General features: G+C 39.6%; 1 protein-coding gene across 1 annotated transcript; it reads left to right on the plus strand.

The window, feature by feature from the left end:
• The first annotated feature begins 10,965 nt into the window (after nt 1-10,965).
• Nucleotides 10,966-11,499, plus strand: LOC115760097 (enhancer of rudimentary homolog). The gene is made up of 2 exons (XM_030701282.1): nt 10,966-11,031; nt 11,097-11,499. Exon 2 carries the CDS (start codon nt 11,111-11,113, stop codon nt 11,420-11,422), a length of 312 nt encoding a protein of 103 aa, XP_030557142.1. The 5' UTR covers nt 10,966-11,031; nt 11,097-11,110; the 3' UTR covers nt 11,423-11,499.
• The last annotated feature ends 4,794 nt before the right edge of the window (nt 11,500-16,293 follow it).

Genomic DNA, 16,293 nt, shown 5'->3' on the forward strand with positions numbered 1-16,293 from the left:
ATTTCTTAAGAAAGCAGCTATTAAATAAGCTAAATAAAATATGCATAATACGCTTTCAGACTACCCCGAGTCAGCAGCTCCTGTTAATAACAACATGTACTGGGCTCAAGTTAACAGAGTGTTAAATTGTGAGTGACTTAAGCGGACGAAAAAACCGGCGCCCAGAAATTAAGCAAGCGATCAAAATTCGAGTGAGAACGAAGCGCCACATTGCTTAGAATACACACTCACACAAACACGAGATAAGCCAAAGCCTGAGATAAGCAGAGTCAGCTGTGCGTGTGTGTGTTCGCTGTCATTTTTCTACTTACGCTCACGCACTCACGATTCTCTTTGGTGCCGATCGCTGATTGGTCCAATCAATTACTGCTGGCAGTTATGTTCTCAGCTGGTCGTTCGAGCGCTCTTCTCTCTGAGCGCTGCTTTTATGGATCTGCGCAACTTTACGCTGTGTCAGTGTGGCCCTATTAGTCAATATGGCATGTTGTTGTGCTGCGCGCGAGCAAGTTGCACGGGTCGGAAGTATTAATAACCATAACCAAATCCTACTCTGAACTTTGACAAAAATGGAATCAAATTTTAAAGAAGTTCATCGATTTTATAGACATTTACGGGTGTTAAAGTGTTTATTTTATTGTAATTGATTCCTCAATTCGCATAAAGTTCGTGAGAACGAGATAAATAAGAAGATAATGCACGTGCAATATACACATACACATGTATGTACGTATTTAGTGATTCTCTCTGCATGCATATGTATGTTTGGGTGTGTGTTTTCGCAACTCATATCTCCTTATGCTTCTGTATGCTTGCTTGTGCGTTATCTACCTTTGCTTACTCGAGTTGCTGCTCGCCGACTTTTGTCCACTTTTCGTGCGCGCAACCTTTCTTGTGTTAGTTAAACCATAAAAACAAATCGCATTCTAAAGTTTCACAAAAATGGAACCAAATTTTAAAGAAGTCCATCGATTTTACAGACATTCTCTAATGTTAAAGTGTTTATTTTGTTGTAATTGCCTCCTTAATTGGCGAAATATTCGTGAACGCGGTGAATAAGAAGATAATGCATAAGAGATTTAAGCATAGAGATAAAACATAAATTTGACAAAAGTGGAATCAAAATTTAATGAAGGTCATCGAATTTATAGACATTCACGGGTGTTAAAGTGTTTATTTTATTGTAATTGCCTCCTCACTTTGCAAAAAGTTGGTGAGAGCGAGATGAAAAAGAAGATAGTGCACATGCAATATACACATACACATGTATGTACATATTTAGCGACTCTCTCTGCATACATGTGTTTGTGTGTGTGTTTTCGCAATTCATATCTACTTATGCTGGCTTGTGCGTTATCTAGCTTTGATCGGCGCTCACTCGAGTTTGTAGATTGCTTGCTCGGTTTGCTGTGCGCCGACTCTGGGCAGCATTCGAGTAAAGCTCATTGCAAATGTTATAAGGGTAAATTCTCGTCCGTATTGAGAATACCAATTAACATCTGAAAAAGTGGCCTTCTGAGGTTTGACCATATAGGGCAATGGTCAAAGTCAAAATGGTTGCTTAATTCTTGCCGGTTCTGAATTAAAAATTTCTTAGTGCTTTGCCGATTTTTATGGCTTTCATGAACCCCAAAAGGTATATCCTTCCGATCTCGGACTTAATTTAACCGACATTAAAAGCTTACAAAATACTATTTTATTTATTTATTTTTAATATTGCAGCTTAATCTGCCATAGACAAGGAAACATTCAATAACGTTGGCACCTGAATGACCTTTTACAATCGTGTTCGAAATTTTGACCAAAGTAGCAATGGTTATATCAAAATTGTTGCCAATCTGCGTCGATTCTCAAGTCAACATTTTGTATAATTCTATCAATTTGAAAAAGTCACGAATCCTCAAAGGTGTGTCTTTCCACAGTCGGACGTAATTAAACCGATGTTATATATATTTCTTTGTATATTTTTCAGCCTAACAGGTTCTCGACCGCTTCATCTTTGGCATTGGCGCCGGATCGGATTTTAAGGCGACATAACTTCGCCGCTGACCTGCGGATGGACATTGACAACATTTAGCCAGCAAACAATCGATATTCATGGTACCTAGCTGACCTATATATCCTTGGTTATTCTATATCATGGATGTAGTCCTAGCGAACTTAAAGGACCAAGTTCTTGCAAAATGCGTAGGAACAGGGCCCATAAATATGTATGCTTTTCTTTTACAGCCGCCCCCAGCAACAGACCCGCCCCTGGATGGTTTCTAGTTGACTAGCATATCCTTGGTTATACCATACCATCGATATAGAACCTAAAGGACCAGATCCCTGCAAAATGTCTTTTAAAATGGTCCAAAAACATGTATGCTTTTTCTTTCAGAAGCCCTTTTACATTAGCTGCAGTTGCTGCTGTTGCTTAACAGCCGGCTTACAGCATTCATTTAACATGAACTGCTAGCTAACATCACTCAATTTGAGTTACATTTTTGCCCCTTAATGCTATGCAATGAAAAATTTTATTCAAACCACGTCGACCTTCTGGGCATTTCTGTTCGCCTGGTGTTTTTGGGAAATTTTAGCTTAAATCTGGGACCCGGCCGGTAGCGAGGGCGCCCCTTTTGGGTATGCAATGAAATTTATCGGCAGCTAAAAATATTTTTTGTCGACCTTCTGGGCGTTTCTGTTCGCCTGGTATTTTGGCAGATTTTAAGAAAAATCTCGGCTGCCCACCGATGCCCCTTTTGGGTATGCAACGAAATTTTTAATTGTTGAATTTTTAAATAAAAAAACAGGAATTTCGTTTTTCCTTTCAAATAATTGATTTATTTACAAAATGGTTGTTTTTTTTTGCTAATTTTCGTAACTATTTTTCTCAAAATTATTAAAATCGAGCATAAATTATAATTTGAGCTTATTTAAACTTAAAATAAGTATATCTGGCTTAATTATAGTCGAATCCTGGAAAAATGTGCTTGGTCAGTCGTGGAGGTCCTTAGAGCTCATTATAGTCCTTAATTTGTCAGTCTGAAAGGATAAAAACACATTAAAATTGAAAAAAACGAAAAAAATATGAAGGCAATTTTTTTCAGAAAAAAGGACATAACTCGGCCATATCCTTGCAGATTTTCAAAGGACATGGTGCGTTAGGATCGTATCGACCCCCTGCATCGATCTGCATCAAAAAAATATGGGGTCATCTAAGAACCCCAGGACTTGTATTTTTACTTGTGTAATTTTCATCCCGAAGTGCACCGAAATGGCCCGAAAACACAAATCCTTGAATATCTCCAAAACTACAAGGACGATCTTAATGAAATTTGGCCAGTTGGTAGTCCTGGTCAATACAATTTTTTTGACATAGGACTCGACAGGATACGCCAGGATATGGCAGAGTTATGGCCTATTTTCTCTTGCAAAAATCGTCCTTAAAACTTCGCCGTTTGAAGGACTATCGTCCTTTTTTTTGTATTTTCTTAAATGGGAGGTCGAGCACTATTTACAGTTCAAAGGACATCCCGATAGTCCTTCAAATGGCCAAGTTAGTCCTGATTTTTTCGATTTTTGCCAATTTTGCGACTTACCCCCTATGAAAAATGTTGGTGAAATTTTTTGTCGAATCATGGAAATCTTTGGATGCCAATCGATAGTCCTGCTCTCCACGAGTTTAACAAGGTATATCCTTCCGATATCCTTAAGGATTTGGCCGAGTTATGGCTAATTGAAAAATGTCCTTTTTAGTAAATAAGGCATATCTCTGAAACGGTAAGGACGATTTTGATGTCCTTTGGACAGTTTGATGTCCTTGTTGATACGGTTCGTTTGGTACAGGACTCGCAAGGATCTGCAAGGATACGACCGAGTTATGGCTTTGTTAATTTACGATAGATTTGTACTCATATATATGCTGTCTAAAGGACTTTCGTCCTTTTTATTATATATTCTGAATTGGGAGGGTGAGGACTAACGATTGGCCAAAGGACATCACGATCGGCGAGGAAACGGCGGATCTACAGCCTTTTATTTCTACAGCCAAAAATGTTTTGGGCGACCTTTTGGGTATGCAATAAAATTTTTTCGGCAGCTAAAAATATTTTTTGTCGACCTTCTGGGATTTCAGTTCGCCTGGTATTTTTGGGAAATTTAAGCTAAAAATTTCGGACCCAGCCGGCGACAAGGGCGCCCCTTTTGGATATGCAATGAATAATTTTCGGCAGCTAAAAATATGGTATTTTGGCAGATTTTAAGAAAAATCTCGGCAGCCAGCCAAAACGACATAACTCCGCCTGGAGATATGACGTTCCAAAGCGACATAACTCCGCCTGGACATAACTTCGCCTGGAGGTATGACGTTCCAAAACGACATAACTCCCCCTGGAGGTATGACGTTCCAAAACGACATAGCTCCCCCTGGAGATATGACGTTCCAAAACGACATAACTCCCCCTGGAGATATGACGTTCCAAAACGACATAGCTCCCCCTGGAGATATGACGTTCCAAAACGACATAACTCCAGGGGGAGATATGGCGTTCCAAAACGACATAACTCCGCCTGGAGATATGACGTTCCAAAACGACATAACTCCGCGCGGAGATATGACGTTCCAAAACGACATAACTCCGCGCGGAGATATGACGTTCCAAAACGACATAACTCCGCGCGGAGATATGACGTTCCAAAACGACATAACTCCGCGCGGAGATATGACGTTCCAAAACGACATAACTCCGCGCGGAGATATGACGTTCCAAAACGACATAACTCCGCGCGGAGATATGACGTTCCAAAACGACATAACTCCGCGCGGAGATATGACGTTCCAAAACGACATAACTCCGCGCGGAGATATGATGTTCCAAAACGCCAAAAACAAATTGTCGATGTCAAAATATACAAGTGCAAAACAGCTGCCGTTGCGCAATAAAAATATGTATGTTTATGTATATACGATATATAGATTCAGAAACCTCTTTTTGGCCAGATGGGCACCTGGCCCAAATCAACTGAACCGATTTTGCCAGCTAGGCTATTAAATTTATGACGCAAGTAAATTGAATTTTAAATTCGAGTATGACAAATGCGTCCCACGCAACACGCCCACACACGTGCCAAAGCGGGCTGCGTACTGAAAGTGGGTGGTGTGTGTGGGGGTGGGGGCGTGTCAGGGACTGGAGCTGGGGCTGCATAGAAATTGCCTATGCGCGCACAAAAGTCATAAGTCGGCAATGGAAAAGGCAACAGCAGCGGCGAAAAAATTGCCAACAATAAACGTGACTCCAACAACATGTGTATAACCAAAGAGTGTGTGTTTGTGTGTGTGTGTGTGTGGGTGGGTGAGGGTGTGTGCGGCACGCCTCTTGCACTGGCAAAGTGTTGACGCAATGACTAACTGAAACTGCCAGCCTGCCAGCCAGGCTGACGGACAGACGGACCAACGCACTGACTGATTGAGTGAATTTGAGATTGAATGACAGGCAGTTGCCCAGGGGGTGCAGGGAAGTGGGGAGGAAGGGGGTGGCATCTATGTAGCTCACAGCTTGGGCAGCAAATCAAAATCAGCACAAACTGTAATGGAAACGACAAATACGTGCGCAACAACAACAACAACAACAACAACTGCAAAGTGAAACAAAAATTTGTGTGACAGTAAATTTAACGGCGAGTGCCTCATCAGAGCGACGCCATATTGCAATTGGCTGCAGGGGCGCGTATTGGGGGCGTGGCAGTTGCCACCTATTTTTGTTTTTTTTTTTTCTTCTTTCATATATATTTTACGTTTGCAACTTGCCAAAAGCTGATGTGACACAAATTGGCGCTTTCTGTTGCCGTGCGGCCTGCTCAATTATTGTGTGAAAATCAAATCGAAAAAGATTTTCTATTAGAGCGCAAACAACATGCAAAACGATAAACAGAAGTGCGGGCGAGCGGCATTTGCATTTGAAAATTCAGCACACGTTTCCGTTTCCGTTTCTTCTTTTTTTTTTATCAGCTTTTTATTGGTTTTTTTTTTGTTTTGTCTTGGCCAATGGCGTCAAATGTAGCGTTAACTTGGCATCTCTGACAAATCAGAGAAAAATCTGAAAATCAAATTACCAAAAACATGCACCTAGCCCGGCAGCACAGCGCGGGGTGTGTGTTGGGACAAGGTATGTGCTTGACAAAAAAGAAGAAAAAAAACTCACGTGTCATGATGCACTTGAGACTGGGCGCAGTCAACTGCTGCTCTGGCTATCACTCCCTCTCTCTCTCTCTCCCCTCATGTACTCCTCTGGGTGTTTCTGTCATTGTTTTCGACAGCAATTTGGGTTTGTTGGGCGGATGGGTTTGGCATGGGATGTGGGGAGCACACATTGACATTGTCTGCTGCGGCGACTTTTAGTTCTCAAATCAAAAACGTATCAAATAAAAGATGGCTCGTATGCTCCATAGCATACTTTTGTGCGCACTCAACACGTGCTCAGCGTCAGCTACCCCAGTCCCGCTCCCATTCCAGCTCATTGTGTGCTGCTGCTCCTGCGGATATGAATGTGATTGTGAAGCTGACGAGTACTTTCAGCTCGAATGCTGCTGTCAGCAGGTCCATGTCCAGGGCCAGCGAATGCGACATTTTTCGAGTGCTGCTTAGCCACTTGGGAGTTTCGAGTTGAAGCTCCAGACGCTGACGAGGCGACGATGACACAAATGTACCCCAAAACAGAAAAAAAAGGTTGCACAACGAGCCAAAGTATAATCAGAAAATAAAAAATAGAAATAGCGACAACAACTTTTTAAAGCACTTGAACATGAAATTCTATTTACAAGTGCAAATAATGTGCGAGTTGTACAATTTTTAGGGCTTCGCTAAGGCTGTTTTTATGATGGAAGAAAAAAAAACTGAAGGCGGCTCGAGACTCAGCATGTTCCCGCAGTGTCAGCGAAACATAGGGTTAGGTTATACAAATTTGAAAAACAACAATAATTCTTATTAATGTCATATATTAAGCTGACTAGGTTCAAGTTCAATGTGCGTTTTCTGATTCTTTTCTCTTTAAATATTTCAAAAGCCTTCAAGTTCTATGATTGAGCAGCTTTGCTTGCAACTCTAGATTTGTAGACTACCTACCCTACTCATTTGAAGCATAAGCCTGTTAAATTATCATGTGAAACTAACAACTGAACTTATAAGGCGTTTATTACTTTTACTTTTGTCCAACATAGCCATAATATCGCACACTGTGTTTCGAGCCTAGCCATTTTAGCGCGAGGAACTTGAACTAAGAACTTTTTGTCTGGGGAAAGAATCTCAGCAAAAACAGAAAGAAATCTTTCCAGAAAAGATATCGAAACACGATCTTACATCAACCGAAATAGAAAACGTAACCAAACTAAATGGAAAGAGGAAATATAAAAAGAAAACTTCCCTTTAAAACAGTTATAATATCGATTTATTTGAATATTTTCCTATCTCGTTTATCAGAGCATAAAAAAAAAGGTTAGAAATAAATAACATGTTTGCGCTTTATCCAAACACTTTCAGCAAGCTCTGAAAATTAGCAATATTATTATTCAAACTGATTACCAAGTCCAACTGCAAACAGCTAATTAAATAACCAAAATTTGGAATGCCATGTTATTGTGTTGCCAATGCATATAATTAACCCACATTCGTGACGCCACAGCCCCTTACACGTCGCCACAATAACAACAACAGCAATAACAACAACAACAACAAGTGCAACCACAAGCTGGAGCTCGCAGCTCTCACCTGGGGGATCCTTTGGTGTTGAATGTGTGAAAGTGCGCTTGCATAATTTCATTAAAATAACTGTCAAAAATTTCACGTATGCCATACACACAAACACACACGCTAAGCCTGCGGCTCGCATGCACACACACCAATAACACGCACACACACACACACACGCACACAAGCTAAAACCAACAAAATGCTAAACGCTTCGAATTCAAACGCGTATTTTGTAGCCTCTGCCGCTGCGGCGCAGCTGTCAATAGGAATTCTGCAGGTGTCAAAAATATTTCAGGCATGACTGTGTCTGTCTCTCTGCATTAGTATGCGTGTGCGTGTGTGTGTGTGTGTGTGTGTGAAAATTGGCATAAATTGCTTTAGGGCCATGTGGGTAGCAGCACATGTCACACTCGCGCCTCTCTCTCTCTCTCTCTCTCTGCCCGTCTGCCCGTCTGTCCGCCCGTCCGCCCCTCTGTGTGAAATTAATTTTCATTGTTGGATTGCGCGACTTAGACATCATTATCATGTTCTTATCGGCATCGCCACACATGCCACACAAATTTTTGCTCTTCATGTGGCACCTAATCGCTCAGAAAGCGCTGAACATTTGCCACAAAGCCCACGAATGACAATCGATTTTCGATTTAAAGAATTTGACATGCCACAAAAAGCTGCTGATCATGAATTTGTGTCAATTTTGCAGCAAGAATATTCAGTTGTGATTGTATCTCGCATTGAGGGATTTAAATTGATGCCATTGAAGTATTTAAATCTGTTTGAATTGAACTTTATGGTCGAGTTTGCTGAGTTTTCCAATAACTATTTAAGAATAAACACAATCAAGCTCTGTGTTCATAAGCTTGGAAAAAATAAGTTTCATTTAATTTCGTTTATATAGAAATTAAGCTTACATATTTATTGAACCGACCAAACTTTAATATGGAAATGCAAATTTGTATTATTCCCATCGAAAGCTTTCGAATTTCTCAACTGTCGGCAGTTGCTTTTGGCTGCTGCAAATAAAGCCTAATGAATCCAAGCTATATTTATCTTCATTAGTTTCCATATTTGACAAAAGATATCAAGTTATAATAAAATATATATTGAGGCAAAAAAGGAGAAAAGCGCACGACTGTGTGCTACCCTTTACTTCGTAGGAAATATATATATATACATAAAGCTATCGATGGGAAATATCAAATTATACAAATTGCATTTCCAAATTAAAGTTCGGAATATCTATCAATATGAAATTATCATAAAGAGCACATGACACATTATAATTTGAATAAAATTATTAAAAACAAGTTCAACATTTATTATAAAGCATTTCCCATTGCTAAAGAGTATAGGCCGTATCAGAGTGACAGATTTCAGAACTCATTCTTTGTGTTAAAGCCAAATTGTTATCGTCATTTTGGGCCCAACAATTCAATTACAATTCTATGGGCTGTCATAAAGGAAACTCAATACCAAAACTCAAGCATTGTGGCCAGAGTTGAGCTGCTCGTGCATAGTTTGCTCGAGTGTCTCTTTGGCCGGGGTAACGGAGCAGCCATTTTATGGTTACCCGAATGCCTCACAGATAATGAACAGGAAGCCTCTGGCAGCACACATGTGAGTGCGTGTGCGTGTGCGTGTGTGTGTGTGTCTGTGCTCTTGAGTTGCGGAGCCAAACAATTTTGTGGAAGCCACAAAACTAACCAAGCAAATAATTTGTGAAAATTGAATTGAATCTCAAATGAATATGAATATAAAGCAAATGTGCCACTCCCACTTCCATTCCCACTCAGACTCTCAAACTCTCTCGCTTATCCTCGACCATCTTTCGGCAACTTACAAATAATTTGGCAAAATTTAATTTGATTTGTCACTCAGTTGGCAAAGTGCTGTAAACTCACATCAAACTTCGCCAATCTGGGTGGTCGGGGCCGCTTTGCGCTTCATTGCCAGCTTAATTGCAAAGTTGTATATCAAAGTCTTTGGCGGCGGCCAAGTAACCAAAACGAATTGAAATCGAATCACGTTGCCGGCCACAACGCGGCAACCAACAAGCACTTCAACAAAAATGTCAAGTGAAAAACCATTCAAATCTTTGGCCTCACTCGAGCCTCGGTTGCGTCCCACAAACACAAAAAAAAAAAAGAAAATAGGAAAAGAAGAAACTTTCTAAAATCAACGCCGAGCACCTTTTTGAAAAGGTAGCGAAACGTGAGTTGACTTGCCAATGCCAGAGCGTCCATAGAGCAACGAGAAATCGAAAGCGAGACTGAACTGGGCTACAGCTCGGAGAACTCGAAGAGCTCGAGGAACTCAGCGTAAGCCCAACTTGAGCTCGCTTCAGTCGCAAACATTTTCGTTTAATGAGACCAATAAAAGCCTGTGGCCCAGCCCCAGACCCAGAGCCAGATCCTGTGCCTGGGGTCTCTTGGCGAAATCAAAAGTTTTTTGCAAATTGCATTTGTAATGGCAGCGACGCTTAAATCTTTTATGAGCTTCATACTCAAGTATATTATGGAAGGAGCTGGATGGATGCTGGGACACCCTGGCACAGCCGGAAATGAAATTGAAAGCGCACGCACGTGTTTAAGACGTTAAAACCCTTGCCTCTAATTGTTCGCATGGGACACTTTTCGGCTAACTGTAAAGCTGGCCACGCCCACCCGGAAAATGAAATCAACTCAAGTACAGTTTAGCGCAAAATTATTTCAGTTTCGATGTGCAATTGATCGCAAAATCTTAAAACTTTTGTTGGCCATTTATAAAACGAAAGTTTTAAAATCATTTTGGAGGCAAGAACGTATTTCTTCACCTTCACCTTACCCTTAAGTTCTCTTTCTGGCATGAGGTAAAAAGGATATAATATGTATAAATATAATCTTATAGATATACAAAATAACGTATCTCCTTATTAATTGTCCTAAAAAAGAGACTCAAAGGTGCGAAGAACTAACCACCATGTTTGCTTTGAAGTTACATGAGAAATCTTCTTTCAAATATGTCAAATTATTAATTAGCTAATGAAACTGAACGAAATGCTAAGCTGACAGAATAGGATAGAATATTTTAGGAATATTTATGCTGTATTCCGAATTGCATTAATAGAATAGTTATCAAAAATATCTATATAGCATAACATAACTCCTTAATAATTGCCCGCAAGGACAGACTCAAGGGTAGAAAGGATTGCCAGCTCTGCTTGCTTTGAATGTAAAAAGAACATCAGAGTAGGCTTTCCCTTTTATGCCAATTTAGTTGCAATTGAAAACAGGCATTAATTTTGAATTTTACTCACAATTATTAAGAAGGTGCGTACTTCCCCGCTTTCTCATAAAAATAAACATATTTATGTTGCTAATTTTTTATATTTTAGAGTTATTCCTGACCATGTCTCGTACGATATTGCTGGTGCACCCAAAGAAAAATCCAAGGACGCGCACCTATACTGAATATAGTAGCACTCAGCAATGCCTGGATGCGGTCTGCAAGATTTATGAGGAGCATCTGAAGCGTAGCATGCCCCAATTGCCGACGATTACCTATGATATCATACAACTGTTTGATTTCATCGATTCCTTCGTGGACATAAGCTGCCTAGTGCATGAGAAGAGCACAGGAGGCTATGTGCCACACAGCAAGGAATGGATTAAGGATAAGATCTATGAACAGTTTCGACAATCAGCTTTAAATATAAAGTAGATTCACGAAATACAAGATCCTGTGCCTTTTTTTTATAACAATTCCCACAAATTGAAAATAAAAGTCCAGTTTATTTCACTCGTCTTTGCAAATGCAAATGAAAATTAATTGCGCTACCAATGTCTCGGGTAAAATCAGATACAAACAAGCAACAGGAAAAACAATTAATTAATCATCAGCAACAAGAAGAGAACATTAACTACAATCGTTCGCCAGAGAGTTCCCGGCGGGGAAGTTGCCACAGTGAAAAGTAATCCACTTAAACTCGAATTTGTCAAAAGCATAAAATTACAGAAGCAATAGCTAATACAAGAAGACGTTGAGGAGGGCGAGGAAAACATGCGACAACAAATACCAGTGCCAAAAAGGGGTCAACAGAATTGGGAAAGCGGAAAAAAAGAAGGAAAATACAAATGATCGCTCATAAAAAGTGACACTTTTTGGCGCACCAGCCAAAGGTGGACAAAGAGACAAGGAGTACAGCAAAAGGATGTGAAACGGACGGAATGGTAAGGCCGTGGGCGGAAGGGGAAAACAAAATGTCGCTTTTCGTCGCATCCGTCATTCGGTTATATTGGAAATTTGTTTCAATCAAAGGTTTAGCAGCAAATGGGCACACGTGTGTGTGTGTGTGTATGTGTGTATGCAGTTATGTGCCATATCGAATCACTCAAAGTGTTACAAAGACAACGCCAGACAAAAGCACAGATGCCCAGACAGACAAACAGAGAGACAGACAGATAGACAGAGAGACAGTCAGATGCTGGCGTTGTTGGAGTTTATTGCCAAATGGTTATCATATTGCTTATAGATTTTGCAACAGGAGCCGACTGACATTGATTGATCAATATGAGAGCCGCAGTTACCTAACCGTCAGTTACCTGCCTTTATCTTTTTTATATCGTGCTTCCGTTTTTTTTTTTTGTCAACTCTTGTTTCGAATGACAGACTTTTGTTGTGCTGGCGAGGTGTGGGGCTTTGGCGGCTGCAGCTGCGTTCCAAGTGATTTCTGTTTATGATTAATCACTACGTGCCGCATGGGGCAACAGTTGGCAGCAAAAGAACTTTTTATAAAATAATATAACTTGAGCTTTAACGCGCACAGTTGGCAAAATGGCAACAACAATGCAAATTAAAAAATATTTAGGCAGCTGTGGCGAGCACTCGAAATTTACGCAGTGCAAACTTATATTTTATGATTTTGATTGCGAGCATTGCGAATGCCCAAAAAAGTAGGCAACGAAAAATGTAAAACGCTCGCCTGCTGCACAATGGGATTCTCATGAATTTTCAGTCTTCAAAAATAACAAATAAATAAAATAGTAATACCAAGTAATAAGAGCTGCTAAGATTGAAATTTTTGCCCAGATTTGAGCATTCTTTTGGACCAATTGAAAGTCACAGTTTCTAGATGTAGTGAGTAAGGTAAACAGATTTAGATTTAGTCGTTCCCACATTATTTGTGTGTCCAACTTAGTTAAGATACTTGAGTTGGCATCTTGGACAGAAGTCTTTCTTTTAGAAATCTATATGAGGTATTATCATTTAATGAACTGTGAATCTTTTGGGCTACGTTAACCAACTAGCACACATTATATTGTTCTCAACATTTTCAAATGTATTCCATAGTGCAGTTGGGATTCGCATTCGCATCTGGGCTGTGCAAAAGTTTTGCCTGCTTTGGTGTCTGAATTTACGTGCGTGTTAGTCAACAATGGAACAGCCTGTAATAACAAAATATTCCTAAGTTCAATTCCAACAACATTTCGCCAAATGTATAAGAAAAGCCGAATGGAGATTGTTTAAAATTTAAAAAATATATACATGCTACTCCCCAATATATTTAGTCTGTCATAAAGTAAACCTTGTTCGCATATTGGCGATTTTACGGCGAAAGCGTTTTGTGTTCATATCTGCCTCACAGCTCAAATGTCTATTGCATTTTGATAACAGCAAATTGACGGCAGATTTCGCAAACACTAGCACACACACACACACACACACACACAAACAGCTTTCAATTTGAGTCAAATACAAATAAATACGGCACAGCTGCTACGCGTATCTTTCGAATATGTTAGCCAAAAATATAAAAATTGTTTTGTACTCTGCTTGCATTATTTATGCGGCATTTCTTGTGCTCATTTTCTCATGTATTTCACATAATTTGAAAGCCAAATTGTTTTTCAATTGGAAAGGAATACCACACAAAAAAAAAGAAAACAAAACAAGCAAAACAATTACGAACACTTTAAGCACAACTGGCAACAGGCATTGGGTAAATATTTTTCCAGGCCAACATATTTTGTAATTTTCTACACATTTTATGCGATTCGTCGTTGTTGTTGTTGTTGTTGGTATTTTGTGAGCTGAATGAAAGGACGACCCGAACAATTTGGTGTAATTTAATTAAATGAACACAGCAGTAGACCAAAAGCAGCGGGCAGTCTGGCCAGTACTGGCCAGGCCAACAGACAGTCTAGACTTGAGTGTGAGCCACGGGGCCAACGAGGCCTCAGGTCCTGGGCCAGGTCCTGCCAATTCACAATGCATTGTTCACTGACTGAGGGATGCTCAAAATGACAAAAGTTAATGCCTAGCAACGTCGAACGTTGAGAGCGAACAAAGGCGTACAACAACAACAACTGTTATTAGTAGGCAGCCAGCCAAAACCCGAATGAAAATAATAAAAAGGCAATGACTATGACGCTGATGTCCATGTTGATAGGCAACCAAAAGAAAAACGCTAAAAACAAAATGAGAATCGAGAAGAAAGGCATTGCCAAAGGAAGGCACTGAAAGAGAGCCATGCAGGACACCTGCTGATTAAGATCACAAATTGAAAATCATGCCGGGCGCCGACAGGACACGCTTCAGATGGCAGCTACCACATCAAGCCCTGCTCCCATAGCCAACCCTCTTGCCCACTGCTGTCAGCTTTTTGCCAACCTGAGTGAGAAAGGTGAGAGAAAAAGAAAAGAAAACATTAAACATTTGCGTTATTTTCATTAGTGCCAGGCGCAGGACAAGTTCAATCAATGCCCGTAGTTTGGAATTTTCGAATTAAGCTAATCGAAAGCGAAGCCTGTAAATACACACATACATTTTACTCTTGTACAAAATAAGAACTGCTTGGTCTAGCTTTTGACTTGAATACAACAAATTTTATCAAGTATCTGTCTGAAAAGTTTTTGTTTACTAAGGATTTAAAGGCTATGATGGAAATTGAATCGGATGTAGCGAGCTTTAGATACACTTCACATTGAAATTTAACTTATACAAAATATGCTCCATAAAGAAATTAAATCAAAAAATTACCTGTAAATTATAACAAATTGTGATCAAGGTGTAAGCTAAGTGTCGGAATCGAAACTTTACAAAAGACCACAAGTTATCATAACAGTATAAAAGTAAATAATTTAAAAATCTGGCTATTATCTTTGGGTGATGCAATCAGTTGATTTATAAGATAAGTAAGAAACCTTCTTCGCGGATTCATCAGGTAAAGTAAATAAAATGTAAGTATTTTACGTAAACACATTAGTACATAGCTTAAATAGTTCGTTTTTTGTTGTTGTTAGCTTTCATTACATGTTGTAATGCCCATGCCTAGAGGTCATAGTTCAGACAAAAGCAGCGGCTGACTGGCAGGCGGACAAGTCTACACAACAGACAGCCAGACAGTTGTGCTCTGGGCCGGAGTGTAAATGGCAGAAACAAAACTCAAAGCGTTAATGAAATTGAAATCAATAACAAGTGAAACTCACGCACACACACAAACATACACAGACACACAACCATTCAAAGCTGTTTACATCAAAGCGCAGCACTGACCATTTAGAATTTGACTAGAACTCTAATAAACCGATTATATCTGGTTATGTGTTTATATTTGAATACCCTGTACCGAATAAAATATATATATATATATATATAATATTCTGAAGCTAACCGAGTCCTGATGAAAGCGTTTGAGTTAGATAGAAAATCCCTTTCTAAGTCACAACTTATAAAAGAGAGTCTGCGATCTAGATAATCACGTAAAATGGGACTTACATTTGTGGGGTAAGTGTAAGTGCATAGATATATGCTTTTTAACAGCAAAAATCGATAAATTTCGATTTATGTAATGTCTTTTGTACATATAATAACTAGATAAATATACTTTAAGGGTCACGTACAGGAAATCTCCTAGTCCAGACACTTTCTATTAAATCAATTGCACTTTTTTTTGTCAAGTTTTATATGAATACATCGTAATCAAGTGTTGAAATTTGTGACTTTATTCGCTGCTAACCACAAATTGAGTTTTGTGAGTAAATTAAATTTTGACTGGAACAAATTTTTTACAGAATGTTTAGCACTAAATGCTGACTTTTCACTGCATGCAGAGAGAATGAGATAGAGAGAGCCAGATCCGCTTCATAGAGTTGAAAATAGTGCGAGAGAGGGAGAGGGAGAGAGGGAGGCGGATAGTTGGTGGCCTGCCACATGTGTCGTCAAGTTTATGTGGCCAAAAACTTGCAACTGGCAACTTTCTTAATTGTCTGATTGAATTGATGATTTAATAACTTTAATTTAATTTGAGAGTCGTTTCAAAGTGTGTGTGCCTCTGTGTGTGTGTGTGTGTGTCTGCGTGTGCAAAGTTCTTTAGAGTTGTGTGCTTAAAACTTTGTCAGTTTTGATTTTCATTTGGCGTGGTTTGTGCTAAGTTTCTGAGCTGTGCGAGTGCCAAAAGCCAAAGATTTGTCAATGAAATTATTGAAGTTGCAGTTGGACCAGCAACAGCAGCAGCAGCAGCATCTGTTGGCCAAGTGAAAAGGTTTCGTTTAGGGACTGTATGCTGCTCTGTTGCAATGAATCAAAAAGTA

The sequence above is a fragment of the Drosophila novamexicana genome, unplaced genomic scaffold (genome assembly GCF_003285875.2).
Source record: "Drosophila novamexicana strain 15010-1031.04,08,12 unplaced genomic scaffold, DnovRS2.1 tig00000387-arrow-pilon, whole genome shotgun sequence".
NCBI lineage: Eukaryota > Metazoa > Arthropoda > Insecta > Diptera > Drosophilidae > Drosophila > Drosophila novamexicana.